Raw genomic sequence first — 24673 nt, 5'->3', positions numbered from 1 at the left:
TCCTTTCTCTTCCCCTAAAATGAACATAATGAACATGCTTGAAAGGATTTACAAAGCATCTCCAAATACCCTTAGCACTTAGAGGAAGGAGGTGTGTTTGTATTGAAACATGGAAGATCCTAAGGGGACTTAACATGGTGGGTGTTCCTTCCACCCTGTGGGACAGGTTAGCACTAGAGGGACACTGTATGCCTATTTTAAGATGAAGGATTGGGAAGTCAGCGGAAGTCTCTTGCTCACAGAGCGATGGAGTGGGTCATTGCATACGTTTAAAGCAGAGGTATATCAATTCTTGATTAACAAGAGAGTGTCAAAAGGTCATGGGGGAGGAGGGGTGTTGTCATAATGTTGGGGCCACAATCAGATGAGCTGTGATCTTCTCGGAAGGCAAAGCAGGCTTGAGGGGCTGAATGGCCTTCTGTCTCTGATGAAGTTTCAAAGTGTGGTCAATGCTGACAGGGCAATCAATATGCACTCAGTAAGCTCCGACAATGATTTTTCTGGCCAGGTCCAGCCTGAGTTGAATCCATTATCAAACACAGTGTCATGAAACTGCCTGACAGTCTGATCAACAGCAAACTGATCTGTTGGGTTGAGTCGTCGAATTGGACATCACTTCCCAATCCTAACAGCATCCTATCCTCCCCAAGACCCTGGTGTTTGTGCAAAGATCCATCACAGCACAATGTGACTTCTGGGAAAACGAAGGCATTCGCGCTGAGTGTTGACATCTGCATCCCTGCCCTATCATCCAATGTGAGCACAAACCCCAAAAAAGGAAAAAGGACCAACTCTTAACACAAAAAAGGAATATTTTTATTCTTATTGTTACACAACATCCTTACAACAATAAAAGTTATTATACAGAGTACAAAGAAGGCCAGACGCATTCAGTGATTCATCGCAGGAGGCCTGCCACCACATCAGCTCTCACCTTTTTCCAATGAAGCAGCAGCGCTTCGAAAGCTGGTGCTTCCGAATAAACCTGTTGGCGTGTGATTTTTAACACCATCCACCCCAGCCCAACACCAGCTCCTCCACATCACTATTTCAATTCACTCATGGGATGTGGGCATCACTGGTTGGACCAGCATTCACTGCCCAGACCAGCATTCCCTGCCCATCCCGAATTGCCCAGAGGGGACTCAAGAGTCAACCACACATTGCCGTGGATCTGGAGTCACGTGTAGGCCAGACCAGGTAAGGATGGCAGATTTTCTCCTCTAAAAAGGAGGAAATCAGATGGGTTCTCTGACATTACACATTTTAACTGGATTTAAATTCCATCATCTGTCTCCGAAGCGGAGTCTCCATAACAAGACCTCGATCCCTGGATTAAAACTTTAGCAACAATAGCAACAGACCATCATCTCCTCTTCTTTTGTCAAGATGGCTGTGCCCTGTGTCTACAGGAAAGGCTTAGGGCCCAGAGCCCAGTCTCCAGGGGAGAGGTCCAGGGCCCAGTCTCCAAGAGGAAGACTTAGGGCCCAGTCTCCAGGGAGAGACCTAGAGCCCAGTCTACAGGGAGAAGACGTAGGACCCATGGCCCAGTCTCCAGGGGAGAGGTTCAGGGCCCACAGCCCAGTCTCCAGGGGAGAGACCTAGGGCCCGATTCCCAGAGAAGAGGCCTAGGGCTCACCCCACCCTATCCCCCAATCTCACTAAACCATGGTCATAACTTTTAAGGCTTCAGGTTGGAATCTCCGGATCTTTTTCCTCAGAGCTTTCGATGCCTTGATGCGGCAAACCCTGGCCTCTGCAGGGAGGCGCCGCCCCCCTGAGGCCTTTGGCCAGACTAGGGCCACCCTGTGCCCTCTGTCCTCGCTTCCACTTGATTCGCTGTCCCCAAAGCGGTTGGCCGTGTACTCGCTGCCCTCTCCCTCACTGCTCTCAGCGACGGTGGAGTGGAACAGTGAGGCACACTCAGCTGAATACTCTGAACCATCTGACTCGCTGCGGGGGTGGGAGCGGGGGCAAGGGGGGATCCGTGCCCTCAGCCCAGCCCGTGAACCCCGCTGCCTGCCTGTCCTCGGCCGCTGGGCCCGGCCCTGGGACTCTGGACCACCAGGAGCTCCAAGGCCCCCTGTGCCGGCCAGGCCTACACCGGCACTTGGCCTCTTTGCCACCCGTGTCGTCTCACCACTGACCCTCCTCTCAGTTCTGGCCACTTGGGTCTTACTGACCTGCAGCTGGAGCCGGGACTCTGGGGGCACAAACCGGGCATGAGCGAACCCATTCTTGTCCTTCCCCGGCCTGACCCCTGCCCTCCGGTCAGTCGTCTGAATGGAGTCAATACTGGAATCCAGACGCCCGTGTCTGGTGAGGCCTACCGAATGGGAGAGGCTTGAGCGAGTCCCCAAGGAGTCACTGGGCACAACCAACCCGAATGGGACATCTACCTGCACCTCTAACCCCTCCCAACCCGGGGGTGGGATTGGGAGCCAACAGTTAGCCCCCAGGGACTTCAATCCAGCGCCCACAGTGCCTCCTGCTGGACGTCCTACAGCTCTGCAGCTGGCAGCCCGCTGTAGGTCAGAAGGCCTCATGGCCTGTTCCTTTGGTGGCGCCTTCGTGCACGGCTCCTGCTCCTTCTCAGTCATGGTGGCTCTCGCTCTCAGTTCAGGCCCTGTCCCTCCAACGGTGGCCTGTGGAGGTAGAGATCCTATTTTGGGACAGACAGCTCTCGTTTTGGAGGGGAGCACCCCCTGCACTGGGACACCGTGGGGCCTGCTGTCCATACCACCCACCCGCCCCGTGGGGTAGAACACAGGGCTGTGCAGAGCCACGGCATGGAGGGGGCTGGGGTAAGTGTAGACATCGCTGCTGTCCTCGGAGATCAGGTCGCACCGGAACCTCTGATCCAGAGCGGGGAGCTGTGGCTCATTCCTGGTAAAGGCAGGCAGAGGCAGCTTCCAGTCAGATATGCCCGTGGGTCCAGTCTGCCACGGTACCAACCTCTCCAAGTCTCCTGTGGGAGAAACAAGGCACATCACACAGCTTGCACCAACGTTCACATGGTGCCCTAGACCCACACAGGTCACAGTCTGTACTCTTCAGTATATCACCCTCTCATCCAAGCCCCAACTCCACAGATGGTGCCCCATCCACCACAGAGACCAACTCATGAAGGTCTTTCCCAATCAGTGTGTATGCCCCCACCCCCATGTCTCCTCTGAATTAACAGCCCTTAAAGCCCCCACAGTCGGGCTCTCCTTCTCACACCAACCCCCTCCCACGACAGTCGGACCCACCAGCCCCCCACGTCCCAAATACCTGTGTCCTGCCCTCTCCTCACTCCCATCCCCACAGTCTGTCCCCACCCACCCAGACACTCCACCCATAAGACTACAAGAGCAGAAGTAGCCCATTCAGCCCATCGAGTGTGGCCTGCCATTCAGTGGCTGGTCTGAATCCTCAGCTCCACTCTCCTGCCTTTTCTCCCATGATTCAGTTACTGAATAAACATCTGTCTATCTCAGCCCTCGAATATACTTAACACCCCAGCCTCAGCCGCCCTCGGAGGTAAAGAATTCCACAGATTCACAAACTGAGAAAAATATTCCTCCTCGTTTCGGTCTTAACTGGGTGACCCCCTTACCCTGAGATTATTCCCTCTGGTTCACTTCCATCCTGTCAGGTCCTGCATGTTTCGATAAAGTCACCTCTCATTCTCCCACCAATCTGCTCAGGCCCAATCTGCTCAGGCCCAATCTGCTCAGGCCCAATCTGCTCAGGCCCAATCTGCTCAGGCCCAATCTGCTCAGGCCCAATCTGCTCAGGCCCAATCTGCTCAGGCCCAATCTGCTCAGGCCCAATCTGCTCAGGCCCAATCTGCTCAGGCCCAATCTGCTCAGGCCCAATCTGCTCAGGCCCAATCTGCTCAGGCCCAATCTGCTCAGGCCCAATCTGCTCAGGCCCTCCTCATCAGGCAGTCCCTCCCATACCCGGGATCAACTTGGAGAAAGTGAGGACTGCAGATGCTGGAGTACCAGAGTTGAAAGATGTGGTGCTGGAAAAGCACAGCAGGCCAGGCAGCATCCGAGGAGCAGGAGAATCGACGTTTCGGGCATAAGCCCCTCTTCAGGAATACCCAGGATCAGCCAAATTACCTTTCTCTAGTGTCAGCTCCATCCAGCATCAGTCAGTCCCCTACAGCCCACCACTGAGTCTGCCCCCTTGCCCGTGTGGGTGGGAGGGAGGGAGGATCCCAAGTACCTGTAGAGACTGGTCTCCGCCTGGGGACCCCGAGCCTGGCAGTGTGGACACCGGGAAGCAGCTCCGCGCTGGTTCTGATCCCTCCCCCGGGCCGTTTGCCGGGACCTTGCTGCTTGAAAGCCGGTGACGGCACGGTGAGCTCATCGGCTGAACGGGGTCGTCCCTCTGACCTCAGGACCCTGGTCTCGGCCGGGTGGCTGCAGTACAGCATGCTGCTCAATGACGATGAGGTACACCCACTGGACACGGAAGTGCAGGAGGCGGACAGAGAGCAGGAGCCTCCGTCACTGAGCTCATAAAACCCTGCGAAGCAGAAACCAAACCACACTCAGTACCACAATATCGCAGAGATGCAGAGACAGGCACAGCAGATGACTGAAATCATCCACACACACTCAGAGGGCCAGGCATTATCCCTGGGGTGAGGGAAGAGAGTACATTTTTTATTATTAGCGAGGAGCTCAACAGAGACAGGCGTCACAGGGAACAGAACAACAAACTTCCTGCTGAAGAGAAAATTTCTTTAGCCAACTAAGCCACAACAGCACAGGTAGAGTACATTTTTTATTCCTTCACAGGATGATGGTGTAGCCAGCATTAATTGCCCATCCCTAATTGTCCAGACTCAACCACACATTGCTGTGGGTCTGGAGTCATGTGTAGGTCAGACCAGGTAAGGATGGAAGATTTCCTTCCCAAAAAGGGGCATCAGTGAACCAGATGGGATTTTATTACAATTGACAGCCCTCACTTTTTATACCATATTTTTTTTCTATCGAATTCAAATTTCACCATCTGCCATGGTAGGTTTCGAACCCATGTCCCCAGAACATTATCCTGAGGTTTATGGATTGCCACTCTTGTGATATTACCACCCCACATTTCAGGTCAATGACCGGTTAAGCCAGAAAACACCAAACAACATGAAATAGGAGGTGCATCCAACCCATCGAGTCTGATCCACCATTTAATATAAACATCGCTGATCTTGAGCTTCCTGCCTGCTCATCTTATGCTGTAATTCCCCTAGACAGCAACACTTCCCTGCAAAAATAGATCCGACAATGCAGCAACATCCCGGGAATACAGAATTCCGAAGATATCACACCTTCTGGCTGACGAAATTTCTCCTCATCTCAGTCAAACCCATTGGTCCCTTATACAGAGACTGTGCCTCTTGTGTTTAGATTCAATGACCAGTAGAACCAGTCTCTCAGAGTCCACCCCTGTGAAGCCCCTTCAGAATTGTCTCCGTTTCGATGCGATCACCTCTTGTTCTTCTGCACTTCAGAGAATCTCGTCACATCATCTCATATCACAGAGCAACCTGTTCATCCAATGGACCGGTTTAATGAACCTTTACCATAGCCCTTCCCAGGCAAATATAGTTACGGTGGCTCAGTGGTTAGCACTGCTGCCTCACAGCGCCAGGTTTAATTCCACCCACAGGGAGACTGAGTTGTATGCTCTCTGTCTGTGTGCATGGATTTCCTCCCACAGTCTATAGATGCGCATTTTCGGTGACTGACTATCCTAAATTGCCCATAGGTCCAGGAATGTGCTGGCTAAGTGAATTAACCACAGGAAATGTAGGGTTACAGGTATAACATGAGGGGTGGTTGGGTTGCTCTTAAGAGGGTCAGTGTGGGCTTGATGGGCCAAATAGCCTGCTTTCCCACTGTAGGGACTCTATGACCCAAGACAGCCATTTTCAGAAATATCATGACAATTCTGGAACAGGGGGTGTTATAAATCGGAACCTTCTGTCTCAAAGGTAGGGACACTACCACTGTGACACAAGAGCCCTTTCCAATGCAATGGTATCCTTCCTCAAAAATGGAAAAATTAAAACTGTATAAGGATACATTAGAAACGTACTAAGTGTACATCACCTGCTCAAAAGAGGTTTGTAAACTGAGCAGTTTTTACAGTTCGAGAAGAGAAAGTGAACACAGAATTGTAAAAAGTGTTCACAGAGTTTGTATCATTGGACAGGCCATTCTGTCCAATTACAGCATGCTGGTGTTCAGGTCCACACAAGACCATTCCAATCTAATTTCACCTCACTCCATCGTGACTTACCCCACACCCGGAGAAACCACATAGTTACTGGGAGAGATGGGGAAAGGGAGTCAAGGTAGACAATAGTTACTTCCTCTCTACACAACATTAACAGGATTCAAGGTTAACAGCCCAACCCACAGTGAAGACCAGGCTTAGGAGACTAAGCTCAGTTTACACAAACTTGCTCTAGAGAAGCTGCAGCCAAGAGCTGGATTAATCCTAGAAGGATAAAGTTGAGAGGGGGTGGGAGAACGGAAGAGAAGCTGGAGACATTGCAAATCTGCAGCATTAAGAAACAAAGTCTGTGATTTGACAGTTGATAAAACCTAATTATTGTGGTAGGAATAATTCTTTATCAGACTCTGACTCTGTAATGTTGTCTATCCAAGGCACTGAACTTCAGTGAGGATGTCAAGGGTTTAGATATTAAATTCCCTACAGTATGGAAACAGACCCTTCTGCCCAAGTCCACACCAACCCTCTTAAGAGTAACCCACCTAGACCCACCCCCCTACCCTGTATTTACCCCTGACTAATACTATAGGCATTTTTATCATGGCCAATTCACCTAACCTACATATCTTTGGACTGTGGGAAGAAACTGAAGCACCCAGAGGATACCCATGCAGACACAGGGAGAATGTGCAAACTCCACACAGACTGTCGCCCGAGGCTAGGAATGAACCCGGGTCCATGGCGCTGTAAGGCAGCAGTGCTAACCACTGAGCCGTTAAAACAAAAGGTGATTTCACCAGGGATGAAAAGCTTCAATAGTGAGGAAGTTGGATAGAGTTAGCATGTTCTCCTCAGAAAACAGAAGATTGAGAGTTTCAAGAGGTTTTCTAGATTGAAGGTTTAATAGAGTGAAGTTATTCTCTCTGGCAAATCATCAGAGGTCAAGGATTCAAAATAAGGTGCAAAGACCTTCTTCCACCTCAAGAACTGTTGGGATCTGGAATGGTGCAGACATTTATTCCATAAATAATTTCAAAATGGGAATTGGAGAATTAATTCAGGAGGAGGAATTGACTGGGTCAAGGATGAAAAAACAGAAGTTAAGATCACCATCTCTTCCCAAGAGCGAAGAGTCTCAACGATCCAATGACCTACCTCTGTGCTGGACAGACAGCCTAGACCGTGGATGATACAAGGAGAGTTCAAACCAGGTTATCAGAGATGGGAGAAGAGATTACTAATTCTCAAGGTGATTAATTTAGTCACTAGGAAAGTTTGAGAATATAATAGATGTAATATCACTGAGATCAAAGTTAAATTAAAAGCCCCAAGAAGGGTAGAGGCTTATGGACATGGGTGAATAAAAACATTGAAGGTGTTTTATCAGCCATGATTGTATTGAACAGCTCAATGGACTGAACAGACTACTTCCATTCCTATGTTCAAATATGAAGGAGATGGGGCAATCCCTCACAACGTGAGATCAATATTGCACCAGATGGCGTCAATTGGGTATCAGCTTAAACTGACTGTTCAACATGAGATAGGTACATGAATTTGAACAGGGAAAGGTTTAGAGGGATACGGGCCGAACGCAGGCAAGTGGGACTAGTTTAGTTTGGTCCAACCCATCCATACTGACCAAGTTTCCCAAAGGGTCTGTTTCCGTGCTGTGTAACTCTAAGGTGTGACCCTTCAGATAAAAGAGACTGACTGCTGCTATAAACCTCATGTGGAGGTATGCAGATCAGCTGTGATCTTGTTGAAGGATGCAAGATGCTTAAGGGGCAGAGTGGTCTTCTCTTGCTGCTCTTACTTTGACTTTTCAGTTGCTGGAGTGAGACGGTCAGAATGGGGGTAGGGGGGGGAAAGGTGGGGAAGAAAAATCAGGATTTGCCAGGCACTGGATGCTGTCTGGCTAGAGTGGAAGGGATGTGGTAATCAGAGGAGTCTTTACAGCTCTCAGGCAGCAACAGCGTTACTTATTAATACAAGTTTAAAATTTAACTTTTTATTAATAAAGTGGCAAAGTCGAGACTGGAATCCACCAGCAGCAGTGAGCTGGCTGTTCCAAGCTGGAGCCAAGAGAATGGATTGGGAGATGTTATTGTACAAATACACCAGGCCAGGGAACCTGATACAGACAGCACTTGTACAATCCTGCTGAGTAGCTGCCAGGCGTACATCCCAATGTTGCATTAGTCATTTAACAGAGAGGGAGCCCAGTGCTAGACTGAACGTTACTCTTCCATTAGCAAGATACCTGTAGTGTGTGAGGCAGACAGCACTAAGGTGACAAAGAACTGGTGGGTGTCTCTCTCTCTCTCTCTCACTCACTCAAAAAGGAAGCCAGGACGATGGGGAGACAGTGGTAATGTCACTGAGCTACTAACCCAAAAGGCCAGTCCAATGTTCTCTGGACCCAAGTTCAAATCCCACAGTGACAGCTGATAGAATTTATACTCCATTCATAAAGCTAGAGCGGTGGCAGTGTCCCTACCTCTGAGCCAGGAGACCCAGGTTCAAGTCCCACCTGCTTCAGAGAGGTGAGAGTAACATTTCTCAACAGGTTGGTTCAAAAATACCTATAAAACTTGCTTTCAGTGATGGTGACCATGAAACGGTCATCAATTGTTATTAAAACTGGTTCACTAATGTCCTTTAAATCTGCCTTCCTCATCTGTCCTTACCACCCTTCTTAAACAGTGACACCACGTTAGACAACCTCCAGTCATCCAGTACCTCACCTGTGACTATCAATGATACAAATATCTCAGCAAGAGGCCCAGCAATCACTTCTCTAGCTTCTCACAGAATTCTAGGTTACACCTGATCAGGTCCTGGGGATTTATCACTTTTACGTGTTTCAAGACATCCAGCACTTCCTCCTCCGTAATATGGACATTTTTTAAGATGTCACCATCTATTTCCCTCTATTCCATATCTTCTATGTCCTTTTCCACAATATACACTGATGCAAAATACTCATCGAGTATCTCCCCCATCTCCTGCGGTTCCACACAAAGGCCACCTTGCTGATCTTGGAGGGGCCTTTTCTCTCCCTAGTTACCCTTTTGTCCTTAATGTATTTGTAAAAACCCTTTGGATTCTCCTTAACTCTATTTGCCAAAGCTATCTCATGTCCCCTTTTTGCCCTCCTGATTTTCCTCTTAAACATACTCCTACTGCCTTTATACTCTAAGGATTCATTCAATCTATCTTGTCTATACCCGACATATGATTCCTTCTTTTTCTTAACCAAACCCTTAATTTCTCTGGTCATCCAGCATTGCCTATACCTACCAGGCTTTCCTTTCACCCGAACAGGAATATACTTTCTCTGGATTCTCATTATCTCACTTCTGAAGGCTTCCCATTTTCCAGCCGTCCCTGTACCAGCGAAGATCTGCCCCCAGTCAGCTTTTGAAAGTTCTTGCCTAATAACATCAGAATTAGCCTTCCTCCAATTTACAACTTCTTTGGTACATATATGGAATGAGCTGCCAGAGGAAGTGGTGGAAGCTGGTACAATTGCAACATTTAAAAAGGGATCTGGATGGGTATATGAATGAAACAGACTTGGAGGGATCTGGTCTGGGTGCTGGCAGGTAGGACTAGTTTGGGTTGGGATATCTGGTCAACATGGATGAGTTGGACCCAAGGGTCTGTTTCAATGCTGTATATCTCTGTGACTCTATGCTCTGGCCTACATGTGACTCCAGACCCACAGGAAAACAGTTAACAGTTAACTGCTCTCAGCCCTAACCCTATCCCAGTAGGACACTCAATTCAAAGGCAATTAGGAATGGTCAACAAATGCTGGTGGGCCAGTGATACCCACATCCCATTAAAGAGTTTTTAAGCAGGCCGTTCAGCCAATGCTGGCGTCTATACGTCACAGCAGCCTCCTCTCACTCTACCACCAGTGCTGGCCAGAATTTTCTCCCTCTCCTGTATCTATCCTTAAACACACCAATGCTATTCCATGCAGTAGCAAGTTCCATACTCAACACTTTCAGCAACAACAGCTTTTGTTTATATAGTGCCTTTAACATAATGAAACCTCCCAAGGCATTTCCCCTGCAGTACTACTTTGGTTGCACCTGCAGGACTTATACACTTAATGGGAAGGTCCTGGGGATTGTTGCTAAACAAAGAGACCTTGGAGTGCAGGTTCATAGCTCCTTGAAAGTGGAGTCGCAGGTAGATAGGATAATGAAGGCAGTGTTTGGTATGCTTTCCTTTATTGGTCAGAGTATTGAGTACAGGAGTTGGGAGGTCATGTTGCGACTGTACAGAACATTGGTTAGGCCACTGTTGGAATATTGCGTGCAATTCTGGTCTCCTTCCTATCGGAAGGATGTTGTGAAACTTGGAAGGGTTCAGAAAAGATTCACAAGGATGTTGCCAGGGTTGGAGGATTTGAGCTACGGGGAGAGGTTGAACAGGCTGGAGCTGTTTTCCCTGGAGCATCGGAGGCTGAGGGGTGACCTTATAGAGGTTTATAAAATCATGAGGGGCATGGATAGAATAAATAGATAAAGGTCTTTTCCCTGGGATTGGGGAGTCCAGAACTAGAGGGCATAGGTTTAGGGTGAGAGGGGAAAGATATAAGAGAGACCTAAGGGGCAACTTTTTCACACAGAGGGTGGTACGTGTATGGAACGAACTGCCAGAGGAAGTGGTGGAGGCTGGTAAAATTGCAACATTGAAAAGGCATCTGGATGGGTATATGAATCGGAAGGGTTTGGCGGGATCTGGTCTGGGTGCTGGCAGGTGGGACTAGATTGAGTTGGGATATCTAGTTGGCATGGACAGGTTGGACCGAAGTGTCTGTTTCCATGACTCTATGCTGGACCGGCTGGGATATCCTGCCAAAATATATTTTAACAGAATGACAAATACCTAAAAAGAAGAAGAATTTTAATGAAAGAGTATATCGGGTCAGAAACATAAGGTGCTAATGAAAGTAAAACTTTTATTTTAACTTTTTTAATTGGTGAAAGGGATAATTTCTAAGAAATAACTCAAAGGTATAGTCAGAAGTCGGACGACACCAGGTTATAGTCCAACAGGTGTATTTGAAATCACAAGCTTACAGAGCACTGTCTCTTCACCTGATGGAGTGTGACCTCTGACCTTTTCCACCCTAGTCCAGGATAGGCATATACTGCAGGGAAAGAGGTATAACTGGGGGAGAGGCAATTCTGATACAATTAGGCAAGATTTAGGATGGATAGGATGGGGAAGGAAACTGGAGGGGATGGACACTCTTGAAGTGTGGAGCTTAGTCAAGGAACAGCTACTGTGGGTCCTTGATAAGTATCTACCTATCAGGTAGTTGTTGAGAGAGGGAACCATGGTTTACTAAAGACGTTGAAGCTCTTGTCAAGAGAAAGAGTAAGGCTTATATGAGGATGAAGCATGAAGGCTCAGTTAGGTGGCTTAAGAGTTATAAGTTAGCCAGAAAAGCTCGAAAGAGAAGGCGAAGAGGAGCCAGGAGGGGACACGAAGTTGTTGGTGGATAGGGTCAAGGAAAACCCCAAGGCCTTCCATAGGTATACCAGGAATAAAAGAATGACTAGAGTAAGATTAGGGCCAAAATAGTAGTTGAAAAGTTGTGTGGAATGTGAGGACATAGGGGAATTGTGTAATGAATATTTTCCATCAGAATTCACATTGGAAAAGGACAATGTTAGTGAGAATACGGAGATACAGTATACAAGATTAGATGGGATTGAGGTTGACAAAGAGGATGTTTTGATCAACTAGGAGAAAGTGAGGACTGCAGATGCTGAAAAACGTGGAGCTGGAAAAACACAGCAGGTCAGGCAGCATCCGAGGAGCAGGAGAATCGACATTTCGGGCATAAGCCCTTCTTCAGGAATTTCCAGAAGGACTAATGCCTGAAACGTCGATTCTCCTGCTCCTCGGACGCTGCCTGGCCTTCTGTGTTTTTCCAGTACCACATTTTTCAACTCAAAAAGAGAAGGTTTGAGCAATTTTGGAAGATCTGAAAATAGATAAGACCCCTGGGCCAGATGGGATTTATCCTTTGATTCTCTGGGAAGCCAGGGAGGAGATTGCAGAGCCTTTGGCTTTGACCTTTATGCCATCATTGTCGACAGGAGTAGGGCCAGAAGGCTGGAGGATAGCAAACGTTGCTCCCTTGTTTAAGGAGGGGAGTTGGGACAGCCCTGGTAATTATGGGCCAGTGAGCCTAACTTCAGTTGTGGGTAAGGTGTTGGAAAAAGGTTATAAGAGATAGGATTTATAATAATCTGGAAAGGAATAATTTGATTAGGGATAGTCAACATGGTTTTGAGAAGGGTTGGTTGTGTCTCACTAACCTTAATGAGTTCGAGAAGGTGACAAAACAGGTAGATGCAGGTAAGGTAGTTGATGTGATGTATATGGACTTCAGTAAGGCATTTGATAAAGTTCCCCATGGTAGGCTATTGCACAAAATATGGAGTTTCAGGATTGAAGGTGATTTAGTGGTTGGATCAGAAATTGGCTAGCTGAAAGAAGACAGAGGGTGGTGGTTGATGGGAAATGTTCATCTTGGAGCTCAGTTACCAGTGGTGTGTCACTAGGATCTTTATGGGGCCACTGCTGTTTGTCATTTTTATAAATAATGAGGATATGGGCATAGAAGCATGGGATGGTAAATTTGTAGATGACACTAAGGTAGGCAGAGTTGTGGATAGTGGTGAGGATTTTGTGGGTACAAAGGGACATAGATAAGATGCAGGGCTAGGCTGAGAAGTGGCAAATGGAGTTTAATGCAGAAAAGTGAGAGGTAGCTCACTTGGAAGAGGTAACAGGAATGCAGAGTACTGGGCTAATGGTAAAATTCTTGGCGGTGTAGATGAACAGAAAGATCTTGGTGTCCAGGTATATAAATCCTTGAAAGTTGCCATCAGGTTGATAGGGTTGTTAAGAAGACATATGATAAGTTGGCATTTATTGGTATGGGGATTGCGTTTTGGAGCCACGAGGTCATGCTGCAGCTGTACAAGACACTGGTGTGGCCGCACCCGGAGTATTGCGTACAGTTCTGGTCACCACGTTATAGGAAGGATGTGGAAGCTTTAGAAAGGGTTCCAAGGAGATATACTAGGATGTTGCCTGGCATGGAGGGAAGGTCTTGGGAAGAAAGGCTGAGGGACTTGAGGCTTTTTTCATTAGAGAGAAGGTTGAGAGGTGACTTAATTGAGACATAAGATAATCATAGGGTGAACAGTGAGTGCCCTTTTCCTCAGATGGTGAAGACTAACACGAGGGGACATAGCTTGAAATTGAGGGGTGATAGATTTGGGACAGATATCGGAGTAGTTTCTTTACTCAGACAGTGATGCGGCCTGCCTGCAACAGTAGTAGACTCGCCAACGTTAAGGGCATTGGACATACATATGGATAATAATGGAATGGTGTAGGTTAGATGGGCAGATTATTTTCACAGGTTGGCGCAACATTGAGGTCCAAAGGGCCTGTGCTGCGCTGTAACATTCTATGTTCTATATTTACTGAATCAGAACATGAAGCCAGGTCTTCTATGGGACTCTGGGCTAATAGAACAGCAATAATACCATGCGGCCATCATCTGCCCTCACCCCCCCCCACTGTCACTCGGATGGTGGGACAGGCTCAACGGGGGCTGAATGGCCTCCTCCCAGGTTTCTGAAAGCAGTCTGCCCCACCAGAGGGGCACTCAAACACAGGAAAGGCTCGTCACGTTTGGGTTCAGCAATGCAAATACCACAACCGGAGGACTTTACCTGAACTTGGTCTGCTGTCACTCTCCGGTTGCTCTGGGGAAGACTTGTTCACGTCGAGCTTTAACTCGTGGATCTGACGGTCCAGTTGTTGCAAATGAATTTTTAGTCCTGCATCTTGCTTCCTTAAATGTGACTGAAAAGCAAACCAGAGACTTTTACTCAAAAAAAACCCCAACAATTCAAGCCGCAACTTTCAGCGACCAACGATTTCTGCTGCTTTATATTACTGGGTGGTCACAAAGCACAGGACTCTACACTGCGTGGATGACGTTTGATTAACTTGAGAAGTTTGCTGTTCAAAGTTGCTTATCTTACTGATATATGTAGTACAGTGTCATCGATACAAATGAAAATCAGGAGGCTTCTCCCTCAGTATCGAAGGTGTAAACTGCAAACAAATAAAAGTCTTAAAGTGCTGGAAGAACTCAGAATTCCAAGAAACATCTGTGGAGAGAGAAACTAGAGTTAATATTCAGAGTACAAAATGGCTCTTTTTCCAAAACTGGAATGAGGTCACAGAGTTGTACACCATGGAAACAAACCCTTTGGTACAACTTGTCCATGCCGACCAGATATTCTAAATTAATCTAATCCCATTTGGGTCCCCATGTGGCCGATTTCCCTTTAATTCCTTCCTATTCATATTCCCATCCAGATGCCTTTTACGTGTTATGATTGTTTCAGCCTCCACCATTTCCTCTGGCAGCTCATTCCATCCACGCACCACCCTCTTGTGTGAAACAGTTACCCCTTAGGTCCCTTTTAAATCTTTCCCCTCTCACCAGAAACCTACACCCTCCAGTTTTGGATTCTCCCACCCCAGGGGGAAAAGACCTTGTCTATTTACCCTATCCATGCCCCTCATGATTTTACAAACTTCTATAAAAAAAAAGGTCATCCCTCAGCCTCCAACACTCTGGGGAAAACAGCCCCAGTTTATTCAGCCTCTCCCTACAGCTCAAACCCACCAGGTCAATCTCCAGGGTGTTAAAAAGCAAAAGGAGGCAGTTCAGCCCATCAAACGTGGACCATAATGGTTACTGCATCATTCCACCTGTCTGAGGAATGGCTCCACAACATTTCTGACCTCCCATTCAAATTACAACAACAACTCCCACTGCCTGTCTGCTAGTTGTGTACAATGTGGAACTCAGACACGGAGATTGAAAGCTGTTTACAACACCCTCTGATTCCTACTTTACCGTAGATTTCCTAACACTCTATAAAAAGGTGCAGCAGAAATTGGCATTTATGTAGTGCCTATATGCAGGTAAAAACAATGACTGCAGATGCTGGAAACCAGATTCTGGATTAGTGGTGCTGGAAGAGGACAGCAGTTCAGGCAGTATCCGAGGAGCTCCTTGGATGCTGCCTGAACTGCAGTGCTCTTCCAGCACCACTAATCCAGTGCCTGTATGCAGCCTCTGGATAGATCAAACTGCTTTACAGCTGAGAAACTATAGTCACTGCTGTAATGTAGCCAAAAGCGGCAGCTAGTTTGCAGACAACAAAGTCCTACAAAGAGCACCGACCTGCATTTATATATAGCCATGGGTTAACAAACACATCTGTTCTCAGGTATACTCCAGAGAAACCCCTCTGCTCTTCTTCAAACACAAACACATGAATTAGGAGCAGGGTGGGAACACTCAGCCCCCTTACTTGCCTATTTGATAAAATCGCAGCTGACCCGAACACTCTGCATTCTTGACCTATCCTGGTTTAATAAGGATACATCTATCCCTGCATTAAAAGGACTCAGCTTTGAGTGCAGAACAGACTCAATGAGCTGCATGACCTCTTATGTTTTGTTTTATGGAAGGGAGTTCCAAAGACACACAACCCTCTTTGGAAACGTTTTCTCCTTATCTTGGTGTCAAATGGGTGACCCCCAGTTCCCCCATAAGAGGCAACATCCATTCCACATGCATTCGGTCAGGGCTCCTCAACATCTTACTCCTGCCAACGGCGGGTCCTCTACTGGTGAAGGGTTTAACATTCGGGGGTGGCATGGTGGCTCAGTGGTTAGCACTGCTGCCTTACAGCACCAGGGACCTGGGTTCAATTCCAGTCTTGGGCGACTGTCTATGTGGAGTTTGCACATTCTCCCCGTGTCTGCGTGGGTTTCCTCCGGGTGCTCCGGTTTTCTCCCACAGTCCAAAGATATGCAGGTTAGGTGAATTGGCCATGCTAAATTGCCCATAGTGCTAGGTGCATTAGTCAGAGGGAAATGGGTCTGGGTGGTTTACTCTGCGAAGTGTCAGTGTGGACTGGTTGGGTAGAAGGGCCAGTTTTCACACTGTAGGGAATCTAATCTAATCTAGACCCATGACATGATCTCACCCAGAAAGACAGCACCTCTGACAGAGCCTCAATACTGCACTCGGAAAGGTTTGTTCTCAAGTCCCCTGAGCAGACCTCAAACCACTGACTCAGAGGCTGGAGGACCATCCAACGAAAGCCCAGCTGATTAGATTAGATTAGATTACTTACAGTGTGGAAACAGGCCCTTCGGCCCAACAAGTCCACACCGCCCCGCCGAAGCGCAACCCACCCATACCCCTACATCTACCCCTTACCTAACACTACGGGCAATTTAGCATGGCCAATTCACCTGACCTGCACATCTTTGGACTGTGGGAGGAAACCGGAGCACCCGGAGGAAACCCACGCAGACACAGGGAGAATGTGCAAACTCCACACAGTCAGTCGCCTGAGGCGGGAATTGAACCCGGGTCTCTGGCGCTGTGAAGCAGCAGTGCTAACCACTGTGCCACCGTGCCACCCACATACCTTGCACATAACAGGAACAGGGTAACAGTGCAGCACAGAAGTGCTGTCTGATCCACACAAGCTGACCACCCAACTGGGGAAGGTCCTACCCAAGAAGGTAGTCAGGAACCCACTGTTTTAAAAACACAACCCAGATATATTGTTGCCTGAGACAGAAAATGGAGATGCAATTAGTTCCTCGGATGACAGCGTCTGGAGTGATTTATTTTCAATGTGTATTTTACAGCGATCCAAATGCACATCAAGGAAGTGACAGATGTGGAGCCAGAGTCTTTGACCATCTTGATTAATGGTGGTAGTGCACATAGAGCGGCCGTGAAGATATACAGCAGTCATTGATAATTCAGCAGATCGTAAAAAGATCTCATTTCAGCCATTCCAAAGAAAAACAAAGACATTAATTGTGATTACGCGATGTGCAAGGATTTAGTTTCCAATAATTATAGCTTCCCAAACATGTGATGTGAGAGAGAGAGAGAGAGAGAGAGAGAGAGAGAGAGGAGAGAGAGAGAGAGAGAGAGAGAGAGAGAGAGAGAGAGAGAGAGAGAAAAAAAGCAGTTAAAAACTGACACCAGGAAGATGAAAGCCAAAATAGGAATCTGTCTGTGTGACCCGTGACCTCGTCACACTCCAGGTACCAAGGGGAATGAAGCTTCATTTCACACAATTGGAGGCCATTCAGCCCACTGTTTCTATCATTAGAAGAGATTACTTACAGTGTGGAAACAAGCCCTTCGGCCCAACAAGTCCACACCGACCCGTCAAAGCCTAACCCACCCAGACCCATTCCCCTAAATTTACCCCTTCACCTAACACTACGGGGCAATTTAGCATGGCCAATCTACCTGACCTGCACATTTTTGGATTGTGCGAGGAAACCAGAGCACCCAGAAGAAACCCACGCAGACACTGGGAGAATGTGTGAACTCCACACAGAGTCATCTGAGGCGGGAATTGAACCCAGGTCTCTGGTGCTGTGAGGCAGCAGTGCTAACCACTGTGCCACTGTGCTAGCTCTTTGAAGGAGCCATCTGGTTAGTTCCGTCCCATCCCAGTAACCCTGAAAATACTCTCTCAATGAGTATAGATCAAATTCCTTTTAAAAGTCACAACTTTTATTTCTGGGCACTGCCAGATTACAACAATTCACTGACTAAATATTTTTAAAAACGCCCCCTTACTTCCCCCTCTACAGTGGTTACTAACCTCCGGCTTTTCCCTAGCCTTTCCCATGGATTCTGAGAATCTCTTCATAAATCTCCCTTTACCCTTTCACATTCCGAGGAGAAAGTGGGAACAGGGGACTGAGCATTCTGATGAAGGGCCTATGCCAGGAACGTTGATTCTTCTCCTGCTCCTCCTCCTCAAGATGCTGCCTGACCTGCTGTGCTTTTCCAGCACCACACACTCGACTGAGCTGGAAAGTCAGATAGCGTGAGCATGAAACACAAGGGGGAAGGTCTAACTTGCTCAACAGGCTTCTCAACGTAAACATTTAAAGAAAGTCTTGCATCTGCATGATGCCATTCTTGACCACTGGATAGTTCAAAGCCAATGGAACACTTTTGGATATTGCGGTGGTGGAGGAGCATTGGCGGACAAATTGCAAGACCCCCAAAAACAAACAACAGACCAGGTGATACCAACCAGATCAGCTGGCTTTGTCAAGTCGGTCAAGGGGATAGTCATTGGTCAGGACATCAGGTCTTCTTTGAAACAGCATTCCCGATTCTGTCACGTGCACCCACCAGGCAGACAGAGCCTTGATGTCGATGCTTCATCCACAAGCCAGACCACTATCAACACAACACACCCCTTGATACATTTGTTTATACATTCATGGGATGAGGGCATCACTGGCGAGCGCAACATTTATTGCTCGTCCCTAATTACCCAGAAGGCAGTTAAGAGTCAACCACATTGCTGTGGTTCTGGGGTCACAGAGTGGGTAAGGATGGCAGTGTCCTTCCTCAAAGGGAATTGATGAACCAGATGGGTCTTCCCTGACAATCGATTAATGGTCATCATTGGATTCTTAATTCCAGATTTTTAAACTGATTTGGAATTCCACAACCTGCCCGATGAGATCCGAACCCAAGAGCCAAACCTTTACCTGATCTCTGGGTTAACAGTCTGGCAATAACACGACTAAGCCATCCCCACCCTCACTGCAGTGGAATGTCTGCCTTGATTTTGTGCTCAGGTCCTAGAGTGGGACTTGGGCAAAGTACCTTGTGATTCAGGAGGTGACGGCATACCGCCAATATTCAGCTTGTTCCAGCTCATTTAGGAAAAGTTATGAGATGGTCATCATAATAGAGGGCCTGAGGAAAAGTTCAAAAGTGGGAATAGATGACTGGCAGAGAAAGAGAGAGAGGGGGAGCGTGAGCGACCGAGGTGGGGGGGGGGGGGGGGGGGGAAGCGGGCACAGGAGACAGAAAAAGGGAGAGAGAGAGAGAGAGAGACCTACGAAACTGGAACAAAGAGGTAATAATGATATCTTTTTGAAGCCAGTCACACTGATTTCTTTATGAATAGGAGTCCTTACCAACTGGAAACATACCATTATCAACCCATAGCATTTTAGTCAGACAGACCTAGTCAAGGAGGAGGATTTGATGTAAAGTCAATTGTTCCCTGTCTGCCTTTAATTAACAGGTAGGACTGATATTTACCATGGTCGCTCCCTCCTCTTCAATGCCACATTCTTCTCAAAGAGGATTTCCTCCTCTGTTTGATTTCCTTAACATCTTTATCTTATCTTATCTTCTGGTCTAATGTGAAAAGTGCCTTTCAATCAATGGCCAGCCCACCTCCCAAAATGCTTTGAAACAATGCTCCTAACTCTCTGCATTTCAGTTTCCTCAGACAGTGCCGTGGTAATGCAGCTGGGCTGGTGATCCAGAGACACAGGCCAATGCTGAGACATAGGGTTCAAATACCACCACTTGAATTTAAACAATGAATCAAGCTGCAATTAGAATCATGATCTCAGTGATTGGTGCCCACTGCTGGAATTAAATTCAGTTAATAAGAATCTGGAATATAATAATTAGGAGATTAGAATCCGTACAGGAAAGAAACAGGCCCTTCGGCCCAACAAGTCCACACCGACCCTCCAAAGAGTAACCCACCCAGACCCATTCCCCTACCTTTACCCCTGACTAATGCACCTAACCTACACAGGCCTGAACACTGGGCAATTTAGCATGACCAATTCACCTGACCTGTACATCTTTGGACTGTGGGAGGAAACTGGAGCACCCGAAGGAAACCCACACAGACACGGGGAGAATGTGCAAACTCCACACAGACAGTTGCCCGAGGCTGGAATCGAACCTGGGTCCCTGGCGCTGTGAGGCAGCAGTGCTAACCACTGAGCCACCGTGCCGTCCATTAACAAACAAGACAAGACCATTCGGCCCTTTAACATGATCATGGCTGATCTTTCTCCCCATACCCCTTGACACCTTAAATCAAAAGATTTACCAAGCTAACAGACGGTGAAATTAGCATCGATTGTAACATAAGACCACAACAAATAGGAACAAGAGTAGGCCATTCGGCCCATCGAGCCTGAGCGAAGGAAGTCTGCTGTCCTTACCTGGTCTAGACCCACAGAAACGCGACTTGACTCTCATTGCCCTTTCAAAATGGCTGTGCAGGCCACTCAGTTTAAGGGAAGTAGGGGCAAGGAACAGATCCCATAAAGGAATAATGATAAACAAAGTTAATTTGGCATCTACTTACATCACACTGAGCATGCTGCACTGTCAGAGGTGCCACCTTTCAGTTGCAATGGTAAACCAGAGTCCCGACTACCCTCTTAGTCAGAGCTTGGTGATCCCATGGCATCAGGAGGTAGGATTGAGGCCACCGGGAGAAAGTGAGGACTTGGAGATATTGGACAGTCAGAGTCAGAGTCAGAGTCAAAAAGTGTGGCACTGGAAAAGCACAGCCAGTCAGGCAACAGAGGAGCAGGAGAGTTCGACCTTTCAAGCATACGTTCTTCATCAGGAAAACTGTTTTACCATCGCAACTGAAAGATGGCACCTCTGACAGTTCAGCACGCTTTCGTCTTATGCTTCTTGATACCTTTAAAAGACCCCAAACTAACTTTGTTTATCATTATTCTTTTATGGGATGTGTCCCTGGCCCCTACTTCCCTTGAACGGGGTGGCCTGCACAGCCATTTTGAAAGGGCAATGAGAGTCAAGGCTCACTTCTGTGGGTCTGGAGTCATATGCAATTCAGACCAGGTAAGCACAGACTGCCTTCGCTCAGGCTCGAGGGGCCGAATGGCCTACTCCTGTTCCAATTTCTTGTGGTCTTATGTTACAATTGATGCTGGTTTCGCCACCTGATTAGCAAGGTAAGTTTTCAGATTTTAAAGGTATCAAGGAGTCTAGGAAGAAAGTGAATATGGTGTTCAGATAGATCAGCCATGATCATATCCAAGAGTCGAATGGTGTGGTCCAGAGAGGCCACAGTCAATCAGCTATTAAATGGGAGAGCAGCTGAAGGGGGCCGAATGGCTTATTTCTGTTCCTAACCTGTATATTCATATGTATTTTGAAGGGCAGTTATCCTCTTGGCTAATATTTATCACCTGACCAATGCCACCAATTCAGGCAATCAGAATTTTATTTTTGCTTATGGGATCTTGCTGTGCACAACCCGGCTGTCACGTTTCCCACTTTTGCAACTGCTACCGCATCCCCTGGAAAGTGGCTGTAAAGTTCCTTGGGTTTTTTTTTGGGGGGGGGGGGGGGAAAGAGGGGAGAGGGAGGAGGTGCTGAAGGCGTTATACAAATGTAAGTCTGTCTTTTCAGCAGAAGGCAATCTCGAAATATGCAAAGGCTATTTGGCGTTTGGCAGCGGGCCCCAGGAACAAGTCGAGACGGCCCCTCGGGGGGTTGGAGGGAGGGAGGGAGGGAGGGGAGGAGAGGATTCGAGAGGAATTCACATCTGCATTGTATGTGTCCTCAGTGGCAGTCCAGTCAGAGAGAGAGAGAGAGAATTTGTCACAACAAAACGGAGTTGGTCCCGGGAACACCCTGCCCAGTTTTCACACTTTGTTGACGAGTTGTTGATATTTTAAATACAGACAGACGATCTGTAGAAAACCAGGCCGAGGTGTGTATCCCAGTTACGATGTGGATTGACGCTTAATGTGCACATAGACCATGGGGATCCAATTGGCCGTGAAAAATCCCAATTCATCAAAACTTAACTGTAAACTCTTGTGTATTTGAATGCATGCAACTCAAATACATTGCTATAACTTTTTAATATAATCATGTCCCCTGTAAAAACAAAAGTGACATTTTAACTCGAAGACGTGGAAAAATATTAACAGAGAAAAATGTTTGTAAAATTCTGAAACATGAGTAGTAAATATTGTAGTTGTAAATAACTCTTCCAGACACATTAAATGTGAATAGGTTTGTAATTGTTTTTGAAACAGTCAATAATCCTTAAATGCATAAATATTCCATACATGTAAATAAGTTTACACATCAGAGATCGCATTGTGGGAATTATATGCAAACTTTGGAAAACAACCTTTTTTTAAAAAAAGAAGCAAATTCTTGTGACACAGTATGACTCCTGCCTCTGAAGTGGGAGACAACTAGAAATTGCTGGAAAAGCTCAGCAGGTCTGGCAGCATCTGCGGAGAGAAATCAAGAGGCAATGTGTCGGGTCCAGTGACCCTTCCTCAGAACTGGGGGGGGGGGGGGGGGGGAAGACCGGGTTGTGGACCCGCCTGACTCCAGAGGTGCGTATTAAAGTCCCTGACAGATGACTAAACGGGCTCAGTGGTTAGCACTGCTGCCTTACAGCTCTACAGACCCAGGTTCGATTCCAGCCTGGGGCAACTGTCTGTGTGAAGTTTGCACATTCTCCCTGTGCTCCGGTTTCCTCCCACGATCCAAAGATGAGCAGGTCAGGTGAATTGGCTCTGTGTTAGGTGCATTTGTCAGGGGTAAATGTAGGGGAATGGGTCTGGGTGGGTTGCTCTTCGGAGGGTCCGTTTCCACGCTATAGGGAACCTAATCTAATCTAAACATAATGACTATTAGGAACAGGGTACAACATATTCACATCAGGTTGGTGGTGAAAGCTAAACCCTGCAGGATTTGGAGCTGATTAGCACACAGTGGTTAGCACTGCTGCCTCACAGCGCCTGAGACCCGGGTTCAATTCCCGCCTCAGGCGACTGACTGTGTGGAGTTTGCACGTTCTCCCCGTGTCTGCGTGGGTTTCCTCCGGGTGCTCCGGTTTCCTCCCACAGTCCAAAGATATGCAGGTCAGGTGAATTAGCCATGCTAAATTGTCCGTACTGTAGGCAAGGGGTAGACGTAGGGGTATGGGTGAGTTGTGCTTCGGTGGGGCGGTGTGGACTGGTTGGGCCGAAGGGCCTGTTTCCACACTGTAAGTAAGCTAAAATAAAAACTTCTCCGCATCATCTCATCCAAACCAATAACTTTTTATGATTTATTAATTTACCTTCCCCTCAGGTGTAGGCTAAAAATCTTCACAAAACTGAAAACAAAGGACAGATGACAGATTACGTGAGGTTGAGAAAAGTTGGGACAATGTTAACCTCGGAACGAGCAGCTGTCAGGTGCAGAGACTGTGGAGGACAATTCCTTACCAGTTGCTCCTTTAGACAGCTCAGGGTCGCTTCTAACTGCGCCTCCTCGGTGATACACTGCCTGGTGGACAGTGCGGCTGTAGGACTCTCCATCTCCAGGGCCCCCTTCACCAGCTCCCTCTGCTTCTCCTTCAGCAGCTTCAGTTCCTGCAGCCCGGCCAGCGCTGCCTGCAGCCTCTCCCCGGCCCGGCAGCGGTCAAAGGCGGCTGAAGGTGCAGGGACAGACCGGCGCCTCCTGCTCAGCATCCTGCAGCACCCCCCTGAGAGGCACAAACGATTGGACTCACTGCCCAGAGAGAGACAGGCTGCTTCTCAACTCTCTCTCACACACACAGGGACTCACATTCAACAGTCACACTGCAACAGAGGGACAACTTTTTTTATCACTTCACCTCCAACGTGCTGGCTGACAATCTGAGTTCCAGCCCTCCTATCCAATACAAACCCTCTGAATCCCACCCTCGCCTCGCCCCGCCCCAAAACCACACTGAAGCCTTTCATTGGTGACACTCGCTTTACCTTGTCATCGTCATCAGTTCCTCCCCAATTCACTTCAGAAATTCCACTAGTGTTTTGCATATGCATCCTATTTAACATATAAACACACACGTTTAACTTACATGACATACATATAACATATATATGCGCCCTATTTAACATATATACAGGCACACATTTAACTTATATGGCATTATACATATAAAGTATATGTGCATCCTATTTAACACATATATACACACGTTTAAATTATATGGAATCATTTTATTTATATGTACATCCTGATTTTTATCCTATATGTACATACACACACATTTATTATATATGGAATTATATATACAGTAATATGCACCTTATTTAGCATATACACATGTGTTTAACCTATATGGAATTATATGCATCCTATTTAACTTATTTGGAGATGTACATGAATTCTATTAAACATTAAGATAAAAATATATACCCCAATGAACTTATGTGGAGAGAGATTTAAAAACGCATTTAATTTAACATATGGAGATATTATAGGCATATATAGGTATATATATATGTGTGGAGATTCTGTCAGTGTTTATTTGACAGTGAAGGATGAGAGAATGTATCCTCCAGTCTGGGACTCTCCTGTACTGAGAGTGGGGGTGGGGGTCAATTTCAGAATAAGGAGTTTCCCATTTGAGACAGTGATGAGGAGTTTCTTCCCTCTGAGGAC

The 24673-nt window shown here is 47.2% G+C and overlaps 1 protein-coding gene across 1 annotated transcript; it reads right to left on the bottom strand.

Annotated features, from left to right (window-relative positions):
* Positions 1-794: 794 nt before the first annotated feature.
* dact2 (dishevelled-binding antagonist of beta-catenin 2) lies at positions 795-23870 on the bottom strand. Its single transcript, XM_072580371.1, has 4 exons — positions 23467-23870; positions 14016-14148; positions 4216-4518; positions 795-2968 (listed from the first exon to the last, which is right to left on the bottom strand). Exons 1-4 carry the CDS (start codon positions 23710-23712, stop codon positions 1662-1664), a joined length of 1989 nt encoding a protein of 662 aa, XP_072436472.1. The 5' UTR covers positions 23713-23870; the 3' UTR covers positions 795-1661.
* Between the last annotated feature and the right edge of the window lie 803 nt (positions 23871-24673).

The sequence above is a fragment of the Chiloscyllium punctatum genome, chromosome 11 (genome assembly GCF_047496795.1).
Source record: "Chiloscyllium punctatum isolate Juve2018m chromosome 11, sChiPun1.3, whole genome shotgun sequence".
Lineage (NCBI taxonomy): Eukaryota > Metazoa > Chordata > Chondrichthyes > Orectolobiformes > Hemiscylliidae > Chiloscyllium > Chiloscyllium punctatum.
The sequence above is the reverse complement of the archived record's forward strand: the minus strand, read 5'-3'. Positions and strand labels throughout refer to the sequence as shown.